At 42.9% G+C, this 22,725-nt stretch overlaps 1 protein-coding gene across 1 annotated transcript in view; it reads right to left on the minus strand.

Moving 5' to 3' along the window:
• Positions 1-22,725, minus strand: part of DCHS2 (dachsous cadherin-related 2) — a 427,667-nt gene that overhangs the window by 58,315 nt on the left and 346,627 nt on the right. The window contains exon 8 of the mRNA XM_077279369.1: positions 21,486-21,643. Coding sequence (XP_077135484.1) covers positions 21,486-21,643 — 158 coding nt within the window. The remainder of the gene's footprint in view (positions 1-21,485; positions 21,644-22,725) is intronic.

The following is a 22,725-nucleotide window of genomic DNA, read 5'->3' on the forward strand; positions in this document are numbered from 1 at the left end:
TCCAACGATGACAGCGGGAGATCCAGCGACGAAAGAAAGTTCCAAACGATCTGCTACGACGTACGATTCTCAGCAGGGTCCCTGATCGCTGCTGCGTGTCAGACACAGCGATATCGTATGGATATCGCTGGAACGTCACGGATCGTACCGTCGTAGCGACAAAAGTGCCACTGTGTGACAGTACCCTAACAGCATGAGGTGGGTGTGCCTCAGTCATTGCGATTATGAGCTACTTGGTTTGGGGCTACTCAGGTGTGTTTCTCCCCGCTCCCCACGTGTGCTCAACCGTAAGCTACGCCACTGCTTAAGGGATACCTATAATCAAACACAGTTGATTGTCCTTAAATCTGGTAATGATCCATTCAGATCCATATGATTACAATCAGAGGTCTTCCAGTAACAGTAGAAACTACGTATTTATTTTTTCACATTAACACAGAAAAAAATTTTAAACTGTGTGAAAATAGCAAAAATGAATGCTGCATACAGTTATGTTACAAAACTGGCATATAGAGAAAAAGGTGTTGTCACTGTATGTAGCCAGTTGAAAGAAGAGACATCAATGCAGTGAAATGACAGCAAGTAGAGTGGACAATGATCACTACGATGAAGCACACAGATCATTGCGTATTCACAGGGATGAAGCACGATGTGATGTCACACAACAGGCACAAACCACAGTGATCTGACAGTATGTATTATTGTACATAATGATGTCATATAATGTGAATACTGTACACAGTGATGTCATAGGACAGGGATAATGCTACAGAACATGACTGAAAATTGTAGCATCACAAGAAGAGGATCAATTCACAAAGTGATGTCACAGTACAGGAGTAGTAAAACACGTGATGTCACAGCATGGGGACAGTTGTAGGCTTGTATGGTTACATTAACCCCTTCATGACCAGAGGTATTTTTGTTTTGCGTTTTTGTTTTTTTGCTCCAATTCTTCCCAGAGCCATAACTTTTTTATTTGGCCATGTGAAGGCTATTTTTTTGCGGGACGAGTTGTACCTTTGAACAACACCATTGGTTATAACATATTGTGTACTGGAAAATGGGTAAAAATTTGAAGTGTGGTGAAATTGCAAAAAAAAAGTGCCATTCCACAATTGTTTGTTTGTGTTTTTTACTATGGTCACTAAATGCTACAAGTAACCTGCCATTATGATCCCCCAGGTCATTATGAGTTCATAGACACCAATTGGCAAAAGGGGGTGATTTGAACTTTTTAAAAAAAAAAAAAAAATTTTTTTAACTTTTGGCATGCTTCAATATTCTCCATGGGAGACTAGAAACTGCCATAACCCGATTGCCTCTGCTACATACAGGCGATGATCAGATCACCTGTATGTAGCAGAATTGCTGACTTGCTAAGAGCGCCGACCACTGAGCGGCACTCATAGCAATCTGGCAGTGACAACCATAGAGGTCTGCTGGAAAGCTCTGGTTGTTATGCCAACGCATCGTCGACCCGCGGTCATGTAACACGGGGGCCGATGAGAGGAATTTCCGGCGCGCTTGCCAGAAGCACGTGTTAAATACCGCTGTCAGAGTTTGATGGGGGCATTTAACGGGTTAACAGCTGACTGTGGATCGCGATTTCTCCAGCTGCTGTTAGCGGCACACATCAGCTGTTCAAAGCAGCTGACATGAGCCGGAAAAGATGTTGGCTCACACCGCCGGAGCCCACAACAAAGGGAAGGTGTCCGACATTGAAGTCCAAAGAAAAAGTGTCTGATGTCGGAAAGAGGTTAAATAGGCTATGTTCTCACAATGAGCATTTGGTGAGCTTTTTATGCTGTGGATTTTTGAAAAACGGTAAGTACCCTATTTTACTTAGTAGGCGCAGAAATGTTGCAGAAAATCTGCAACATCAAAAACTAAGTAAAAGCTCACCGTGGGAACAAAGCCTGACAGTCTGCTTTTTATTGCTTGTGTAAAGTTTTATACCGACACTTAACTCATCCACACGTGATGTAACTTTTTGTTCTTGAAATAAAATGCATGACTTTGTGATAATTTTCTCAGGAGTCGGTGTCCTGCCTGAGAAGCAGCAGGAAGAATCAATGCTGTCAGCTTGGAGATAATTGCAGTGGTGCACGAAGGTTAGGCATCTTATTGTAAAAATACAGGGGCTGCTGTCTGAAAGATCATAAGCCTCACCCTGCACACTATTACACCAGGACAATGTGGAAAATGTACAGAAATATAAATGGAAGTATATGTTGTATGTTTATTAAGGTTTATAAGGTTTCTAAAAAACAAATTACACTTAGTGTTATTCTTTAAAGCAGGAAATTATGTGAAACATATATATAAATAAATCTAGATAAATACTGTATATACATGCAGTACAGACCAAAAGTTTGGACACACCTTCTCATTTAAAGATTTTTCTGTATTTTCATGACTATGAAAATTGTAAATTCACACTGAAGGCATCAAAACTATGAATTAACACATTTGGAATTATATACTTAACAAAAAAGTGTGAAACAACTGAAATTATGTCTTATATTCTGGTTCTTCAAAGTAGCCACCTTTTGCTTTGATGACTGCTTTGCACACTCTTGGCATTCTCTTGATGAGCTTCAAGAGGTAGTCACCGGGAATGGTCTTCAATTCACAGGTGTGCCCTGTCAGGTTTATTAAGTGGGATTTCTTGCCTTATAAATAGGGTTGGGACCATCAGTTGTGTTGTGCAGAAGTCTAGTGGATACACAGCTGATAGTCCTACTGAATAAACTTAGAATTTGTATTATGGTAAGAAAAAAGCCGCTAAGTAAAGAAAAAGGAGTGGCCATCATTACTTTAAGAAATTAAGGTCAGTCAGCCGAAAAATTGGGAGTTCAGTGGCAAAAACCATCAAGCGCTACAAAGAAACTGGCTCACATGAGGACCGCCCCAGGAAAGGAAGATCAAGAGTCACCTCTGCTTCTGAGGATAAGCTTATCCGAGTCACCAGCCTCAGAAATCGCAGGTTAACAGCTGCTCAGATTAGAGACCAGGTCAATGCCACACAGAGTTCTAGCAGCAGACACATCTCTACAACAACTGTTAAGAGGAGACTTTGTGCAGCAGGCCTTCATGGTAAAATAGCTGCTAGGAAACCACTGCTAACGACAGGCAACAAGCAGAAGAGACTTGTTTGGGCTAAAGAACACAAGGAATGGACATTAGACCAGTAGAAATCTGTACCTTAGTCTGATTAGTCCAAATTTGAGATCTTTGGTTCCAACCACCATGTCTTTGTGCGACGCAAAAAAGGTGAACGAATGGACTCTACATGCCTGGTTCACACAGTGAAGCATGGAGGAGGAGGAATAATGGTGTGGGGGTGCTTTGCTAGTGACACTGTTGGGGATTTATTCAAAATTGAAGGCATACTGAACTAGCATGGCTACCACAGCTTCTTGCAGTGGCATACTATTCCATCCTGTTTGCGTTTAGTTGGACCATCATTTATTTTTCAACAGGACAATGACCCCAAACACACCTACAGGCTGTGTAAGGGCTTTTTGACCAAGATGGAGTGTGATGGGGTGCTACGCCAGATGACCTGGCCTCCACAATCACCAGACCTGAACCCAATCGAGATGGTTTGGGGTGAGCTGGACTGCAGAGTGAAGGTAAAAGGGCCAACAAGTGCTAAGCATCTCTGGGAACTCCTTCAAGATTGTTGGAAGACCATTCCCGGTGACTACCGCTTAAAGCTCATCAAGAGAATGCCAAGAGTGTGCAAAGCAGTCATCAAAGCAAAAGGTGGCTACTTTGAAGAACCTAGAATGTAAGACATAATTTCAGTTGTTTCACACTTTTTTGTTAAGTATATAATTCCACACGTGTTAATTCATAGGTTTGATGCCTTCAGTGTAAATGTACAATTTTCATAGTCATGAAAATACAGAAGAATCTTTAAATGAGAAGGTGTGTCCAAACTTTTGGTCTGTACTGTATATATATATATATATATATATATACACACACACATACAGATGCCTCTTACAAAATTAGAATATCATCAAGAAGTTAACTTATTTCAGTTCTGCAATACAAAAAGTGAAACTCATATTATATAGAGTCATTATAAACAGAGTGATCTATTTCAAGTGTTTATGTTAATGTTGATGATTATGGCTTACAGCCAATGAAAACTCAAAAGTCATTATCTCATTAAAATAGAACAATTATCAAAAAACACCTGCAAAAGTTTCCTAAGCATTTAAAAGGTCCCTTAGTCTGTTTCGGTAGGCTCCACAATCATGGGGAAGACTGCTGACTTGACAGATGTCCAGAAGGCAGTCGTTGACACACTCCACAAGGAGGGTAAGCCACAAAAGGTCCTTGCTAAAGAAGCTGGCTGTTCACAGAGTGCTCTATCTAAGCATATTGATGGAAAGTTAAGTTGAAGGAAAAAGTGTGGTAGAAAAAGGGGATTGTTAAGAAAAGGCCATTCAAAAATTGGGGGGAGATTCACAAGGAGTGGACTGCTGTTGGAGTCATTGTTTCAAGAGCCACCACACACAGACGTATCCAGGACATGGTCTACAAATGTCGCATTCCTTGTGTCAAGCCACTCATGACCAACAGACAACACCAGAAGCCTGGGACAAGGAGAAAAATAACTGGAATGTTGCTCAGTGGTCCAAGGTGCTGTTTTTAGATGAAAGTAAATTCTTCATTTTGTTTGGGAATCAAGGTCCCAGAGTCTGGAGGAAGAGTGGAGGGGCACACAATCCAGGCTGCTTGAGGTCTAGCGTGAAGTTTCCACAATCAGTGATTGTTTAGGGAGCCATGTCATCTGCTGGTGTAGGTCCACTGTGTTTTATCAAGACCAAAGTCAGCGCAGCCGTCTATCAGAGTTGATGAAAAAATGGATGGAGCTAAGTAAAGAGCAATCCTGGAGGAAAACCTGTTAAGACACTGGAAAAAGGCTTGAGACTGGGGCATAGTTTCAATGGCTTGTAGTACAATTACCCTGAACATACTACCAGAGCTACAATGGAATGGTTTGGATCAAAGCATTTTCTAGTGTTTAAATGGTCCAGTCACAGTCCAGACCTAAATTCTATTGAGAATCTAGCAAGACTTTAAAATTGTGTTCACAGATCTTTTCCAACCAATCTCACTTAGCCAAAGGACAATGGGCAAAAATTCAGCCTTTAGATGTGCAAAGTTGTTAAAGACATATCCCAAAAGACTTATAGCAGTAATTGCAGTGAAAGGTGATCCTAAAAAGTATTGACTCGGGGGGATGAATACATGTTACAATTTTCAGATTTATATTTTAAAAATACCGTATATACTCGTGTATAAGCCAAGATTTTCAGCATTTTTTAAATGAAAACGCCACCCTCGGCTTATACACGAGTCACGGTCCCAGAAAGCCAGCAAGGGAGGTGGCAGGTGAGGGGGCGCAGCGGCAGGATCCGGCGGCTGTGACATAATACTCACCTTCCTCGCGCGGTCCTGCTAGTCCCTGCATCTCCATTGTCTGGCGCCGGCATCTCTCCTTTCCTCTTCTCAGCAGTCATGTGGTTCCACTCATTAAGGTAATGAATATGTATGTGTGTCTCCACTCCCATGGGCATGGAGCGCATATTTATTACATTAATGAGCAGTACCATGTGACTGTTGAGCAGAGCAGAGGAGAGGAGAGCTGCCAGCTCCAGGACAAAGGACATGCAGGGACATGCAGGACCACGCGAGGAGGGTGAGTATGACGGGGGAGGACGCGGAGCCATGCATAGAAGGTGGAGGATGCTGAGCCTTGCATAGAAGGTGGATGACGGGAAGAACACTGAGCCATGCATTAAAGGAGGCGGATGGGGGAGGACGTCAAGCCACACATAGAAGGGTAGGACAGGGAGGACGCTGAGCCATGCATAGCAGGGGGAGGATGCCGAGCCATACATAGAAGGGGAGAGCGCCGAGCCATGCAAAGAAGGGGAGGATGGGGAGGATGCCGAGCCATAGATAAGAAGGGGGAGGATGGGGAGGACGCTGAGCCATGCATACAACTAGGAGACCAAGGGAGCCACACATAGCAGGACAGAGATGAGGGGACAATGCATACCCAGCTTATACTCGAGTCAATAAGCTTGCCCAGTTTTCTGTGGCAAAATTAGGTGCCTTGGCTTATACACGGGTCAGCTTATACTCAAGTATATACGGTAACTAGAAAACCATGTGTCATTTCCTTTATACTTCACAAATCATTGCTGGTAAAACATAAAATCCTAAGAAAATAAATTTAGTTTGTGGCTATGACGTGAAAAAAATGTGAAAAAGATCACTATGCATGAATACTTTTTCAGGTCACTGTACATATACATATATAAAATTATTGCAATTACACATGTTTTGCTATACACATGTTTATTTAATTTGTGTGTATTGGAACAATGCAAAAAAAAAGAAAAAAAAAAAAGGAAAACTGGACATAATTTCACACAAAACCCCCAAAATGGTCCGGACAAAATTGTTGGCACCTTTCCAAAAATGTGGTTAAACAATTTTGTTTCAAGCATGTGACACTTGTTAAAACTCACCTGTGGCAAGTAACAGGTGTGGGCAATATGAAAATCACACTTGAATCCAGATAAGAAGGGGAGAAGATGAAACAATCTTTGCATTTTGTGTCGGTCTGTTCCATACTAAGCATGGAGCACAGAAAGAGGAGAAGATGACTGCCTGACTTGAAACTTGAGAACTAAAATTATTGAAAAATATCAACAGTCTCAAAGTTACAAGTCCATCTTCAGAGTTCTTGATGTTCCTTTGTTTGCAGTGTGCAACATAATAAAGAAGTTTACAACCCATGGCACGGAAGCTAATTGCCCTTGACGTGGACGGCAGAGAAAAACTGATGAAAGATTGCAACTCCGGATAGTCCGGATGGTGGATAAGCAGCCCTAATCAAGTTCCAAAGAAATTAAAGTTGTCCTGAAGGCTCAGAGTGCATCAGTGTCAGTGCAAACTATCCGTCGACATTTGAATGAATTGAAACGCAGGATATCCAGGAGGACCCCACTACTGTCGCAAAGGCATAAAAAAGCTAGACTGCAGTTTGCCAAAATGTATGCAAGACAAAATTCTTCTAAAAAAGCATTTTGTAGACATATGAGACCAAGATAGAGCTTTTTGGTAAAGCACATCATTCTACTGTTTACACAGGCACAGAGCACTTTATATGTAAGCATTTGTCATTATTATTTGTAATGCTAGTCTCCTTATATCAGCCTCCATCTATTAACATGATTCTCTTGCACAATTACATAGTCGTGCCTTCTAGTGGTTATAGTACATCATTATCTTGATGTTTATAATTCTGATTATTTAGAATGTACATGTCGTGACTCAGCTGTCAGGTGACCTGGGACCAGGGGCTCCTTCCCTGTCCCTACTACTAGAGGGCGCCATAGCTCGCCCTATTCCATGAGATAATTCTGAAGATTAAGATGCCAGAGCCGCCACCCTTGCCTTATCTCCTTAATCATCCCTCCATCTGTTCTCTTCCACAACCAAAGTACACCAACCGAACGAAAAAGGCAACCCAAACAAGGGTAAACTAAAAACACAAAGCATACAAATATGCACTCACATATAACAGGAGGAAAGCACCGGGGAGTGGAGGATGGGACCACGCAATAGTCACAGATAACTCCTCATATAAACACCTCTCCTCCAAGCCATTCAGCAAAAGCTAGCTCTGACATGGGTTTGAATCAGGACTCAAATTATATAGGGGATAGGAGTGGCTAACTAAGTTCAGCTGAGACCTCATACTCCCAGTTTCCAACATGGCCCATTAACCCCTGTTCTGCCAATAGTAATAAACACAATTTAAAAAGAAGAAGTGCTTCTTTTCAGTGCAGGAGTAGGAGTAATCAGACGCTGCAGTCTTCTGGTTCCTCTCTGTTGCGGTAACCCCATGACAGTACATTTTATTGATGTGCAATTATCATGATTTTAGGGTGCCTGAAGTGATGTTGCATATTTTGTGTCTTCACTGCTTAACTTACTACTATTGTTCATATACTTTTTCCTATTGTCTTCTATTTTAACTCTTTTCAATAAAAATATATTTTTAAATAAATAGGTTTTCCTACAATTTCCTATCTACTTTGGGGTCTATTCACTCCATTTTTGTTTTGTTTGAATTGTATTGGGAGTTCCTCACAATATTTCTAGGGCTATTGTCTTTGGTTTTGCCCATTATTCTGGCAATTTTCTTAAGTTATTTGTCTATGGGTGTAAATGGTAAATCTGCCATTTTTGTGTCTGTACATTGTAGTGCCCATACATTGTAGTGTCCATACATTGTGCCCAGGTCATGCTTCTGGAGACATGCACCAGTAAATTAGGAAGGCTCTCATCAGAAATGCCAAACATGTGGACTCTAAATGTCATTTAGGCCCACTGAAGCTCAGTAGGGAGATTGGGATTTGGATTTGGGAGAACAGAATTCACTGGATTTCTTTTGGGGGGCAAGAAGCCATAACACTTTTCCAGAGCCTTTCTGCTACCAGTAATGTGGATGCCCTTTATATTTCCGTTAATAGATGACAGACCTGAGTGGGGACTTGCATTTTTTGTGGATTGAGTTGAAGCTTTTGTTGGGGACATTTTACATAACATTTTGGATCACATTTATCCTGTTCTTTATGCTAAGCACTAACATTGGGGTTTCCAGCTAAACCTCCAATTGATGTGACTCAGATTAAATTCCCGAGGGATCCATTTACTATAATGAGGCAGCAGAGTTACTCTGAACTCCATCTGGCTTCAGTTCAGCGGTATCCTTTATTTCAGAGGTGCATAAGACTGTGTCAGACCTCACTCCTAGATACTATATTTCTATCATTTTTTATGTTACCATTTTTACACAATAAAAACTATTCTATAAAAAATAATTATTTTTCGCATCTCTTTATTCTGAGAGCTATAGCTTTTAAAAATTATTAACAGAGCCATATGGCAGATACATATACATATATTGCAGGACAAATTGGCAGTTTGAGGAATACCATTTTTATTTAAATTTGTGTTTCTGATCCTGTTTTATTCCACTTTTTGTTGGACGGCATGATGAAAAAGCACAGTTTTTTGCCAGTTTTTTAGTTTTATTTTTTTACTGTGTTCACTGAATGGGTTAACTAGTGTGACAGTTTTATAGACCGTATTGCTTCTGCTTCGGCGATACCAAATATGTGGACTTTTTTTGTTTTTTTTCCCACATAAACATGGGTATTTGTTGGTGTATTTGTTGGGTTTTTTTTTTATTCACTTTATTTTGTGATTTTTTTAAAATAATTTTTACAATTTTTTTTTACTTTTTGTTTTGCTTTTTTTTTTAAACATACCTCTATAAGACTTTAACTTTGATTAGTCTCTTCTTTTGTATAATGCACTGCAATGCACTAGCACAGCATTGCATGATACTTTTCAGTGCTGCACTGACAGAAGCCTCTTAGACCATGCGCCTATGAGAGCCTCGTTCTGAGCTATATTGGGGACTTGTGACTTCTGACTCACCCAGCCATCATTGGAGTGATCCAGAATGTCATAACCTGCAGAAGTCCATCCGGAGCAGTTGAGAACAGATGATGATGGCATCTGTACAATACTAGGGGCAGGGAATGTAGACTAGTGACACCAATACAGCGGTAAAAAAACACTGGAGGGATGCTTTAAAACTGCACAGAATATATTGTGTTTTTGTAACATGATGACTTGGGGAGAAGTCAGATAAAACGGGTTCCCCTATGATCACTACTTTATGTAAAATGTCTCCAGTGTTATTCTTTAGGTTCAGTGCTCCTTCAGTGTGTAAGAGGGTGACCGGGACGGTCAGGTACTTCTCATTTGATCAGAAAATGGTTATATCCTGTACGAAAAAGTGTTTTACATTGCATAGAACCTTATAGGCACTAAGATGCATGGCTAATGTATTGCTATAATATGTGGATAACTCAATGTGTTCTGATAAATCTATTAGATATAGGGAAAGGATAAGATTAGTACATAGGACATAGGTTTAGATTTAGCTATAAGATAGGATTGGGTATAGTGCAGTGGTGGGCACAATAAGTTCAGGAAGTAGACAGGTTTAGGATAGAAACAGTTAATGTGTTCAGGAACAGCTCCCGTGTAGGGGGGACAGGTACAGTTAACAAGAGGAACACTTTCTGGTTATTGCAGTAAGAGTAAGAGGTTAGATGGAGAGAGAGAGCAGTATTTGGAGGTCTGAGGGCAAGAGGAGCAGGGGCTATTTAGCAGCAAGAGAACTTCAGCCATAAACTCGGAGTGGACATTTCTGGAGCGTCCAGGACCTATGGTCCAACTAAGGCATTGAGAAGCATGTCCCAATATCTTCTGAGGAGAGGAAGTTGGACGGGGAATCTCATGAAAAAGTTGTGACTAGACTCATGGAAGCTGCAAAGCCAGACAGAGTGTCCCAGGTGTCAGAAATGCCAGAGAGGAAAGTTGTAGCTCAGGATGAGTGAACAGCGGACATCAGAACATACTGTGACTTTCAAAATGCAAAAGTTTGTGCCCAATACCGCGGGTTTCAATAGGATGAAAATGGACAGTTAAGTGAAGTTCTTCATTATAAAACAAATTTGATGTCCTCCAATGTGCGTGCAGCAGTTTCGGAAGTTGAAGAACCAGAACCAGCAGAGGCCTGTGACCAAACTCTGAGTGGTACGCACCACACACATAGCACAGAATAATCAGGACACTATTTATTTGTGAGGTACCAGGGTGTGTCCCTCGCCCATGACTACCGTCCTGTGCACCTTACAAGTGCTAAAAAGTGACGCCATTTCTGATTCAGTGATTATGTCCTATGTATAGTATCTGAAGGTAAATTCAAAGGAGCTTTTTAACTTTCATTTTGGATTGGATTCAGCTCTAAAATCCATATGAAAAATTGCTATAAATATTCTTTCAATTAGCCTCTTACATACGGTATTTAAAAATCAAGCCTAAAATGCAGGTTTTTTCGCATGTTTTTTTTTTTTCAACTGGAAACAAAAGCAAAATATCAATACTTAGAATCATAGAATGTTAGAGTAGGATGGGAACTCCAGGGTCATTATGTCCAAAGCCCTGCCCAATGCAGGAGTCACTAAACCCTATCGGACAGATATCTGTCCAGCCTTTGCTTGAAGACTTACATTGAGGGAGAACTCACCATCTCTCATGGCAGCCTGTACCACTCATTGATCACCCTCACTGTCAAAAAGTTTTTTTTAATATCTAATCTGTATCTTCTCCCTTTCAGTTTCATTCCATTGCTTCTCGTGTTTCCATGTGCAAATGAGAATAATGATCCCTCTACACTGTGACAGCCCTTCAGATATTTGTAGACAGCTATTAAGCCTCCTCTTAGACTTCTTATTTGCAAGCTTGAGATATTTCTGCTTAAAACAGTCCAAGCTTGACCAATGAATCATTTGAAGCTGAAAAAAATGCCCCAAAGTACAAAAAGGTTCAACAACTCATCAAAACTGCTCCAAAAAACATGGAGCATAATTCATTATTGTTTTAGTGTCTGCTTTTTGTCTCATGTTTGGTGTTTTTGAAAGTTTTTCATTTGCATACTTTTTAAAGTCTATTTTAAATGTGTTGCCTTTTTTTTTAAGGTTGCCTTTTTTTTTTTTTTTTTTTTTAACCCCTTCATGACCCAGCCTATTTTGGCCTTAATGACCTTGCCATTTTTTGCAATTCTGACCAGTGTCCCTTTATGAGGTAATAACTCAGGAACACTTCAACGGATCCTTGCGGTTCTGAGATTGTTTTTTCGTGACATATTGGGCTTCATGTTAGTGGTAAATTTAGGTCGATAATTTCTGAGTTTATTTGTGAAAAAAACGGAAATTTGGCGAAAATTTTGAAAATTTAGCAATTTTCACATTTTGAATTTTTATTCTGTTAAACCAGAGAGTTATGTGACACAAAATAGTTAATAAATAACATTTCCCACATGTCTACTTTACATCAGCACAATTTTGGAAAGAAAATTTTTTTTTGCTAGGAAGTTATAAGGGTTAAAATTTGACCAGTGATTTCTCATTTTTACAACAAAATTTACAAAACCATTTTTTTTAGGGACCACCTCACATTTGAAGTCAGTTTGAGGGTTCAATATGGCTGAAAATACCCAAAAGTGACACCATTCTAAAAACTGCACCCCTCAAGGTGCTCAAAACCACATTCAAGAAGTTTATTAACCCTTCAGGTGTTTCACAGCAGCAGAAGCAACAAATAGGAGAAAAATTAACATTTAACTTTTTAGTCACAAAAATGATCTTTTCGCAACAATTTTTTTATTTTCCCAAGGGTAAAAGGAGAAACTGGACCACGGATGTTGTTGTCCAATTTGTCCTGAGTACGCTGATGCCTCATATGTGGGGGTAAACCACTGTTTGGGCGCACGGCAGGGCTCGGAAGGGAAGGAGCGCCATTTGACTTTTTGAATGAAAAATTGGCTCCAATCTTTAGCGGACACCATGTCGCGTTTGGAGAACCCCCGTGTGCCTAAACATTGGAGCTCCCCCACAAGTGACCCCATTTTGGAAACTAGACCCCCCAAGGAACGTATCTAGAAGCATAGTGAGCACTTTAAACCCCCAGGTGCTTCACAAATTAATCCGTAAAAATGAAAAAGTACTTTTTTTTTCACACAAATTTTCTTTTAGCCTCAATTTTTTCATTTTCACATGGGCAACAGAATAAAATGGATCCTAAAATTTGTTGGGCAATTTCTCCTGAGTACGCCAATACCTCATATGTGGGGGTAAACTACTGTTTGGGCACATGGTAAGGCTCGGAAGGGAAGGAGCGCCATTTGACTTTTTGAATGAAAAATTATCTCCATCGTTAGCGGACACCATGTCAGGTTTGGAGAGCCCCTGTGTGCCTAAACATTGGAGCTCCCCCACAAGTGACCCCATTTTGGAAACTAGACCCCCCAAGGAACTTATCTAGATGCATAGTGAGCACTTTAAACCCTCAGGTGCTTCACAAATTGATCCGTAAAAATGAAAAAGTACTTTTTTTTCACACAAAATTTTTTTTAGCCTCAATTTTTTCATTTTCACATGGGCAACAGGATAAAATGGATCCTAAAATTTGTTGGGCAATTTCTCCTGAGTACGCAGATACCTCATATGTGGGGGTAAACCACTGTTTGGGTGCACGGCAAGGCTTGGAAGGGAAGGCGCGCCATTTGACTTTTTCAATGGAAAATTAGCTCCAATCGTTAGTGGACACCATGTTGCGTTCGGAGAGCCCCTGTGTGCCTAAACATTGGAGCTCCCCTACAAGTGACCCCATTTTGGAAACTAGACCCCCCAAGGAACTAATCTAGATGTATAGTGAGCACTTAAAACCCCCAGGTGCTTCACAGAAGTTTATAACGCAGAGCCATGAAAATAAAAAAATATTTTTCTTTCCTCAAAAATGATTTTTAGCCCGGAGTTTTTTATTTTCCCAAGGATAATAGGAGAAATTGGACCCCAAATGTTGTTGTCCAGTTTGTCCTGAGTACGATGATACCCCATATGTGGGGGTAAACCACTGTTTGGGCGCACGGCAGGGCTCGGAAGGGAAGGCACGCCATTTGGCTTTTTGAATGGAAAATTAGCTTCAATCATTAGCGGACACCATGTCGCGTTTGGAGAGCTCCTGTGTGCCTAAACATTGGAGCTCCCGCACAAGTGACCCTATTTTGGAAACTAGACCTCCCAAGGAACTAATCTAGATGTGTGGTGAGCACTTTGAACCCTCAAGTGCTTCACAGAAGTTTATAACGCAGAGCCATGAAAATAAAAAATTATTTTTCTTTCCTCAAAAATGATTTTTTAACCCACAATGTTTTATTTTCCCAAGGGTAACAGGAGAAATTGGACCCCAAAAGTTGTTGTGCAGTTTCTCCTGAGTACGCTGATACCCCATATGTGGGGGTAAACCACTGTTTTGGCACACGTCGGGGAGCGGAAGGGAAGTAGTGACGTTTTGAAATGCAGACTTTAATGGAATGCTCTGCGGGCGTCACGTTGCATTTGCAGAGCCCCTGATGTGCCTAAACAGTAGGAACTCCCCACAATTGACCCCACTTTGGAAACTAGACCCACAAGGGAACTTATCTAGATGTGTGGTGAGCACTTTGAACCCCCAAGTGCTTCACAGAAGTTTATAACGCAGAGCCGTGAAAATAAAAAATGTGTTTTCTTTCCTCAAAAATATTTTTTTAGCCCAGAATTTTTTAATTTTCCCAAGGGTAACAGGAAAAATTTGACCCCAAAAGTTGTTGTCCAGTTTCTCCTGAGTACGCTGATACCCCATATGTGGGGGTAAACCACTGTTTGGGCACATGGCGGGGCTCGGAAGGGAAGTAGTGACGATTTGGAATGCAGACTTTGATGGAATGATCTGCGGGAATCATGTTACGTTTGCAGAGCCCCTGATGTGCCTAAACAGTAGAAACCCCCCACAAGTGACCCCATTTTGGAAACTAGACCCCCCACGGAACTTATCTAGATGTGTGGTGAGCACGTTCAACCCCCAAGTGCTTCACAGAAGTTTACAACGCAGAGCCGTGAAAATAAAAAATAATTTTTCTTTCCTCAAAAAAGATGTTTTAGCAAGCAATTGTTTATTTTCACAAGGGTAACAGGAGAAATTGGACCCCAATATTTGTTGCCCAGTTTGTTGTGAGTACGCTGATACCTCATATGTGGGGGTAAACCACTGTTTGGGCGCACGTCAGGGATCGGAAGGGAAGTAGTGACATTTGAAATGCAGACTCATTTTGGAAACAAGACCCCAAAAGGATCTTATCTAGATGTGTGGTGAGCACTTTCAACCCCCAAGTGTTTCACATAAGTTTATAACGTAGAGCCGTGAAAATAAAAAATAATTGTTCTTTCCTCAAAATTATGTTTTAGCAAGTAATTTTTTTTTTTTGCAAAGGTAACAGGAGAAATTGGACCCCAATAGTTGTTGCCCAGTTTGTCCTGAGTACGCTGGTATCCCATATGTGGGGGTAAACCACTGTTTGGGCGCACGTCGGGGCTTGGAAGGGAGGGCGCACCATTTGACTTTTTGAACGCAAGATTGGCTGGAATCAATGGTGGCGCCATGTTGCATTTGGAGACCCCTGATGTGCCTAAACAGTGGAAACCCCTCAATTCTAACTTCAACACTAACCCCAACACACCCCTAACCCTAATCCCAACTGTAGCCATAACCATAATCACAACCCTAACCCCAACACACCCCTAACCACAACCCTAACCCCAACACACCCGTAACCCTAAATCCAACCCTAATCCTAACCCTAATCCCAACCCTACCCACAACTGTAACCCCAACACAACCCTAACCCTATCCTTAACCCTAACCACAAGCCTAATCTTAACCCTATTTCCAACCCTAGCCCTAATTCCAACCCTAAGGGTACCGTCTCACATAACGATTTACCAACGATCACGACCAGCGATACGACCTGGCCGTGATCGTTGGAAAGTCATTGTGTGGTCGCTGGGGAGCTGTCACACAGACCGCTCTCCAGCGACCAACGATGCCAAGGTCCCAGGTAACCAGGGTAAACATCGGGTTACTAAGCGCAGGGCCGCGCTTAGTAACCCGATGTTTACCGTGGTTACCAGCGTAAAAGTAAAAAAAAAAAAACGTACATACTCACATTTCGGTGTCCTTCAGGTCCCTTGCCGTCTGCTTCCCGCTCTGACTGAGTGCCGCCATACAGTGAGAGCAGAGCGCAGCGGTGACGTCACTGCTGTGCTGTGCTCTCACTTTCCGGCCGGCAGACAGTCATAGCGGGAAGCAGACGGCAAGGGACCTGAAGGACACCGAAATGTGAGTATGTACGTTTTTTTTTTTTTTTACTTTTACGCTGGTAACCACGGTAAACATCGGGTTACTAAGCGCGGCCCTGCGCTTAGTAACCCGATGTTTACCCTGGTTTCAAGTGAATGCATCGCTGGATCGCTGTCACACACAACGATCCAGCGATGACAGCGGGAGATCCAGCGACGAAAGAAAGTTCCAAACGATCTGCTACGACGTACGATTCTCAGCAGGGTCCCTGATCGCTGCTGCGTGTCAGACACAGCGATATCGTATGGATATCGCTGGAACGTCACGGATCGTACCGTCGTAGCGACCAAAGTGCCACTGTGAGACGGTACCCTAACTCTAATTCCAACCCTAACCCTAAGGCTATGTGCCCACTTTGCGGATTCGTGTGAGATTTTTCCGCACCATTTTTGAAAAATCCGCAGGTAAAAGGCACTGCGTTTTACCTACGGATTTACAGCGGATTTCCAGTGTTTTTTTGTGCGGATTTCACCTGCGGATTCCTATTGAGGAACAGGTGTAAAACGCTGCGGAATCCGCACAAAGAATTGACATGCTGCGGAAAATACAACGCAGCGATTCTGCATGGAATTTTCCGCACCATGGGCACAGCAGATTTGGTTTTCCTTAGGTGTACATGGTACTGTAAACCTGATGGAAAACTGCTTCGAATTCGCAGCGGCCGATCCGCTGCCGATCCGCGGCCGATCCGCGGCCGATCCGCTGCGGATCCGCTGCCGATCCGCTGCGGATCCGCTGCGTATCCGCTGCGGATCCGCTGCGGATCCGCTGCCGATCCGCTGCGGATCCGCTGCCGATCCGCGGCCGATCCGCTCTGTGTGCACATGCCATAACCCTACCCCTAACCCTACCCGTACCCCTAACCCTACCCCTAACCCTACCCCTAGTTCTAACCCTAGTTCTAACCCTAACCCTAGTGGAAAAAGAAAAAAAAAAATTTCTTTATTTTATTATTGTCCCTATGGGGGTGATAAAGGGGGGGGGGGGGGGTATTTATTATTTTTTTTATTTTGATCGCTGTGATAGAACCTACCACAGCGATCAAAATGTACCTGTAAGGAATCTGCCGACTGGCAGATTCGGCGGGCGCACTGAGCATGCGCCGGCCATTTTCCAAGATGGCGGCGCCCAGCGAGGAGACGGCCGGACACCGGGAGGATCGGTAAGTATGAAGGGGTGGTGGGGGGGGTGATCGGAGCACAGGGGGGGTAATCGGAGCACAGGGGGGGTGAATACTAACAAGGAGGGAGCGGACAGGAGGACGGGGGAGCCGGCAGGCGGACGGAGGGGACCGGACCCCATAACAGAGGCCTGGGGGGGCGATCGGTGGGTGTGGGGGGGGTCACGTGAATATTTCCAGCCATGGCCGATGATATTGCAGCATCGGCCATGGCTGGATTGTAATATTTCACCAGTTTTTTAGGTGAAATATTACAAATCGCTCTGATTGGCAGTTTCACTTTCAACAGCCAATCAGAGCGATCGTAGCCACGGGGGGGTGAAGCCACCCCCCCTGGGCTGAAGCACCACTCCCCCTCTCCCTGCAGATCGGGTAAAATAGGAATTAACCCCTTCACCCGATCTGCAGGGACGCGATCATTCCATGACGCATACGCTGCGTCATAGGTCGGGAAGGCACAGACTTTCATGACGCAGCGTATGCGTCAAAGGTCGGGAAGGGGTTAAGGTCGCCATTGTCAGTGGAGTTTGGGACTTTCAGATGTTTTCAAATGATTCATCAATTGCCATCTGTTCAAAAGCTGCACATTTTTTAGCAAATGTACTCCAGCCCCCAGAGTCTTGTATGTACGCAAGTAATTTTTTTTGGGGGGGGAGTGGGTTGGGATTTTTTGCAACATTTTACTGAAACATGCAATTTTAGGGTGTGTGCAGATGATCAGTAAACAATGCGGGTTGGACATTGGGTACTTGTGCACCGTCCAACCTGCAGCGGCCAGATGTTACAGCATAGTGTATGGGAGTTCAAGAAATCTCATGCCAATATTTGTCCAGAGACGCCAGCGGATCACCCGCGGAGATGGACATGCGGCACGTCTTTCCAGACCGCAGCATGTGTATTTCTCTTACGGAGAATAAGAGAAATTTCACCAGTACAATGCATTTGACATGGTGAATCTGCACTGTTCAGTGATCACATGCGGATTCACCTGCGTTCAATAGATGGCACCGCTTTGGATATTATTATTATTATTATTATTATTATTATTGTTTATTTATATAGCACCATTAATTCCATGGTGCTGTACATGAGAAGGGGTTACATCAAAATACAAATATCACTTACAGTAAACAAAACTAACAATGACAGACAGACTGGTACAGCGGGAAGAGGACCCTGCCCTTGCGGGCTTACAATCTACAGGATTGTGGGGAAGGAGACAGTAGGTCAAGGGTTGCAGTAGCTCCAGTGGTGTTGAGGTGGCCGTGTGGTCTTTACAGGCTGTAAGCTTCTTTGAAGAGATGGGTTTTCAGGTTTCTTTTGAAGGATCCAAAAGTAGTGGATAACCGGATGTGTTGGGGCACTGAATTCCAGAGGATGGGTGATATTCGGGAGAAGTCTTGGATGCGATTGGGTGAGGAGCGAATAAGCGTGGAGGAAAGGAGGAGGTCTTGGGAGGACCAGAGATTACGTGAGGGAAGATATTGAGAGATTAGTGTGGAAATATAAGGAGGAGAAAGGTTATGGATGGCTTTGTAGGTCAGTGTTAGTAATTTAAACTGGATACGCTGAGAAATTGGGAGCCAGTGAAGGGATTTGCAAAGAGGGGAAGCAGGAGTGTAGCGAGGAGAGAGATTAATTAGACGGGCAGCAGAGTTAAGGATGGACTGGAGGGGTGCGAGAGTGTTAGAAGGTAGGCCACAGAGGAGTATGTTGCAGTAGTCGAGGCGGGAGATGATTAGGGCATGCACGAGCATTTTGGTAGAGTGTGGGTTGAGGAAAGGACGGATTCTGGAAATATTTTTGAGCTGGAGGCGACAGGAGGTGGCGAGAGCTTGGATGTGCGGTTTGAAGGACAGGGCAGAGTCGAGGGTTACTCCGAGGCAGCGGATTTTGGGGACAGGGGAAAGTGTGATTTCATTTATTTTGATAGATAGATCAGGTAGGCAAGATATGCGAGAGTGAGGAAAGATAATTAGTTCAGATTTGTCCACATTGAGCTTGAGGAAGCGAGAGGAGAAGAAGGAGGATATGGCTGATAGACACTTTGGGATTCTGGAGAGCAGGGAGGTGACATCTGGACCAGAGAGGTAGATCTGAGTGTCATCGGCATATAAATGGTACTGGAAGCCATAGGACTTTATGAGTTGTCCCAGGCCGAGTGTATAGATTGAGAAGAGTAAGGGTCCTAGGACAGAGCCTTGAGGGACACCAACAGAGAGGGGGCGAGATGAAGAGGTAGTATGGGAGTAGGAAACGCTAAATGTGCGGTTGGCAAGGTATGAGGAGATCCAAGATAGGGCGAGGTCTTTGACCCCAAAGGAAGAGAGGATCTGTAGTAGGAGGCAGTGGTCAACTGTGTCAAAGGCAGAGGACAGGTCTAGGAGGAGGAGAATAGAGAACTGTCTGTTAGCTTTGGCTGTAAGTAAGTCGTTAGTAATTTTGGTCAGGGCAGTCTCAGTGGAATGGTGGGGACGGAAGCCAGATTGTAGGTTGTCGAAGAGAGAGTTAGATGCAAAGTGAGAGGAAAGTTCAGCATGGACGTGCTGCTCAAGGAGTTTGGATGCAAATGGGAGCAAAGATATGGGGCGATAGCTGGACATGGCACTTGGGTCAAGGGATGGCTTTTTGAGGATAGGTGTGATTGTGGCATGTTTGAAGGCAGAGGGGAAGGTACCAGAAGTTAGTGAAAGGTTGAAGAGATGGGTTAGGGATGGGATTAGTGTGGTGGTGAGGTTGGGGAGGAGGTGGGATGGGATGGGGTCAAGTGCACAAGTGGTGAGGTGTGATTTGGAGAGAAGATGAGCAAGCTCCCCTTCAGAGATTTTGGAGAGTGAAGTTATGGGGTTTGGGCATTGATCTCTCATACAAAGGGGTAGTGGTGGTTGGACAACAAAGACTTGCCTTGTTTGGTCTATCTTATTTTTGAAGTGCGTGGCAAAGTCCTCGGCAACGATTAGGGAAGTTGGAGGGGGCAGTGGTGGGCGGAGGAGGGAGTTAAAAGTGTTGAACAACTGTTTGGGGTTGTGGGATAAGGAAGATACGAGGGTTGTGAAATAGGCCTGTTTAGCAGAGGTGAGAGCTGATTTGAATGCCAGTGTTGCTTGTTTGAGTGCAGTGAAATCATCTTGTGAATGCGTTTTCTTCCAACGCCGTTCTGCAATTCTGGACACTTGCCGAAGCTTTTTAGTGATGTTATTGTGCCAGGGTTGTCTATTGGTTCGTCGCGCTCTGCTATGCATGACAGGGGCAACCGTGTCAATAGCTGATGCAAGAGTGGCATTGTAGAAAGCAGTGGCAGTGTCTGTGTCTTGTAGTGAGGATATAGAGGACAGTGGTAGGATAGAGTCAGAGAGTGTGTGGGTGTCTAGGTGTGCGAGGTTCCTGCGTGGGTGCGCATGGTGCTGGACATGGGTGACAGGTGAGGAGGGCAGGGATGAGAAAGTGAGTAGATGGTGGTCGGATAGAGGAAGAGGGGAGGTTGTGACGTTAGATAGGGGGCATAAACGGGTGAAGACCAGGTCTAATGTGTGTCCATCTGTGTGGGTGGCTGAGGAGGACCACTGAGTAAGTCCAAAGGATGAAGTAAGGGACAGGAGTTTGGAGGCTGCTGACTGGTGGGTGTCAATGGGGATATTGAAGTCACCCATGATGATGGTGGGAATGTCAGCAGAGAGAAAGTGAAGGAGCCAGGTGGAGAATTGGTCAATAAAGGCAGTGGCCGGGCCCGGAGGTCGGTATATGATGGCCATTTGGAGGTTGTAGGGGGAGTAGATGCGGACAGAGTGGACTTCAAAAGAGGGGAGGATAAGGGAGGGTAGAGGTGGGATTGCGTTAAAGGTGCAAACATACACTGCGTCCAAAGCACAGCCAGGTCCAGATCATCTGTACACACCTTTATTGGTCTAAACAGTTGCAAAATATGTTAAAAACATAAACAAAGGACATTTTTTATTTTGCAGAAATTCCATTAACCATGTGCACCATTTTGAAGATATTAGCACAAAAAATGTTAACGAATACAACAGGATAAAAAAAAGGGATTTAAAAACACAGATCATGATTTAGACCCAGGTTTCTTTTTAAAGCTAAAAAACTCCACGTCAAAAACTCTATGCAAACATACTTTTAATATTTTATCCATTCAATGCTATATATATATATATATATATATATATATATATATATATATATATATATATATGCTACTGTACTGTACATGTGCATTACATCACAATCTTAATGCTTAGGAACCTGTCAAATGTATGCTTTACTTTTTTTTTACTTTTTTATCTTTACAAAGATATAAAAACAACACAAAAAAGAAGCAGAATTAGAGCACACACACGTATGGTTCCTAAAACTAAAATAAAATTAAACGACTTACCTGAATGTTAACTATGACGAATTCTTGCAGAGGGGGGAAACCTCGATCACTTGCAGTCACTGTTAACTGATAGTGGGACCTTAGCTTGGCTGAAAGTGTCTGGGTTGTCCATATTTCCCCACTACTTGTATTGATGAAGAAAAAATCCAGGCCAGTATCTGTTGGGAAAATTGAATGGAAACAATATAAATAACAATTTGCATGCAGCAAATATTCCTTATTAATACAATACAGGACCCCATTTAGAATACAAACAGTGTACACCCACCTCCTGTAGAGGTGCCATGCCAGGAACGTCTGCACCACTCTTCGCAGAGAGTGACGTGCAAACCAATGAGTGGCAATATTTACTATCTCTTCAAAGTGGACGTCCGTCCTGATGGAATACAGATGAGCTGCAGCCATTTATAGGCTCTACAGCCACGAGCCACACAAGTCACGTGACTCTCTGAGTAAAGTGGCGCCGCCATCGCTGTCACAGCACTGCTGCAGTACATTGATTAAGCTAGGATCATCAACTACTGGGTAGTATTAGTCCTGTCAACCATCAGCGAACTCCTCACCAAAACCTAAAGTTCACATTTATTGAACACAGGAACCTTTGCAGATGTATCCATATACTTAACCGACTGTGCTACAACGGATTAAATCTGCTGTCTAAGGCTATGTTCACACATGGGGTTTTTGCATTTTTTTAATGCAAATTTTCAGCTGCGTTTTACAGCACCAGTGAAGTCTATGAGATTTCAGAGATCTAACGCTCACAGCTTGTTTTTTTTTGTCCCAATTATTTTGTGCTTTGCTTGGTTTTCGCAGAATAAAGCATGTCACTTCTTTCAGTGTTTTTTCAGCTTTTTTCACCCATTGAAAGTAATTAGTGGTGAAAAAAACCACTGAAAAGTGCAGGTAATGAGGTATCAGATTTTGCTGCATTCTTCATGCCAAAAGCTTATGAAGTAGAATATGATTTTTTTTTTCAACCCTAAACTTTATCAGCATGTACAAGACACAAATGTAGCATGACAAAAACGCAGCAAAAAGCACACAAATCACGCAGCAAAAAAACATAAGGAAAACCAAGCAAAATCTGCTTTTCCTCTGCAGCTTATTTACTGCCAAGCGAGAAGGTTTTGCAAAAATGCCACATGTGAACATAGCCAAAATCCTCAAAATGTCACTAGTCCATAGTTAACTGCATTTCTTTGAAGCTACATGTGTATAAATTGGTTAAAACCCATTT

Source organism: Ranitomeya variabilis, chromosome 1 (genome assembly GCF_051348905.1).
Source record: "Ranitomeya variabilis isolate aRanVar5 chromosome 1, aRanVar5.hap1, whole genome shotgun sequence".
Lineage (NCBI taxonomy): Eukaryota > Metazoa > Chordata > Amphibia > Anura > Dendrobatidae > Ranitomeya > Ranitomeya variabilis.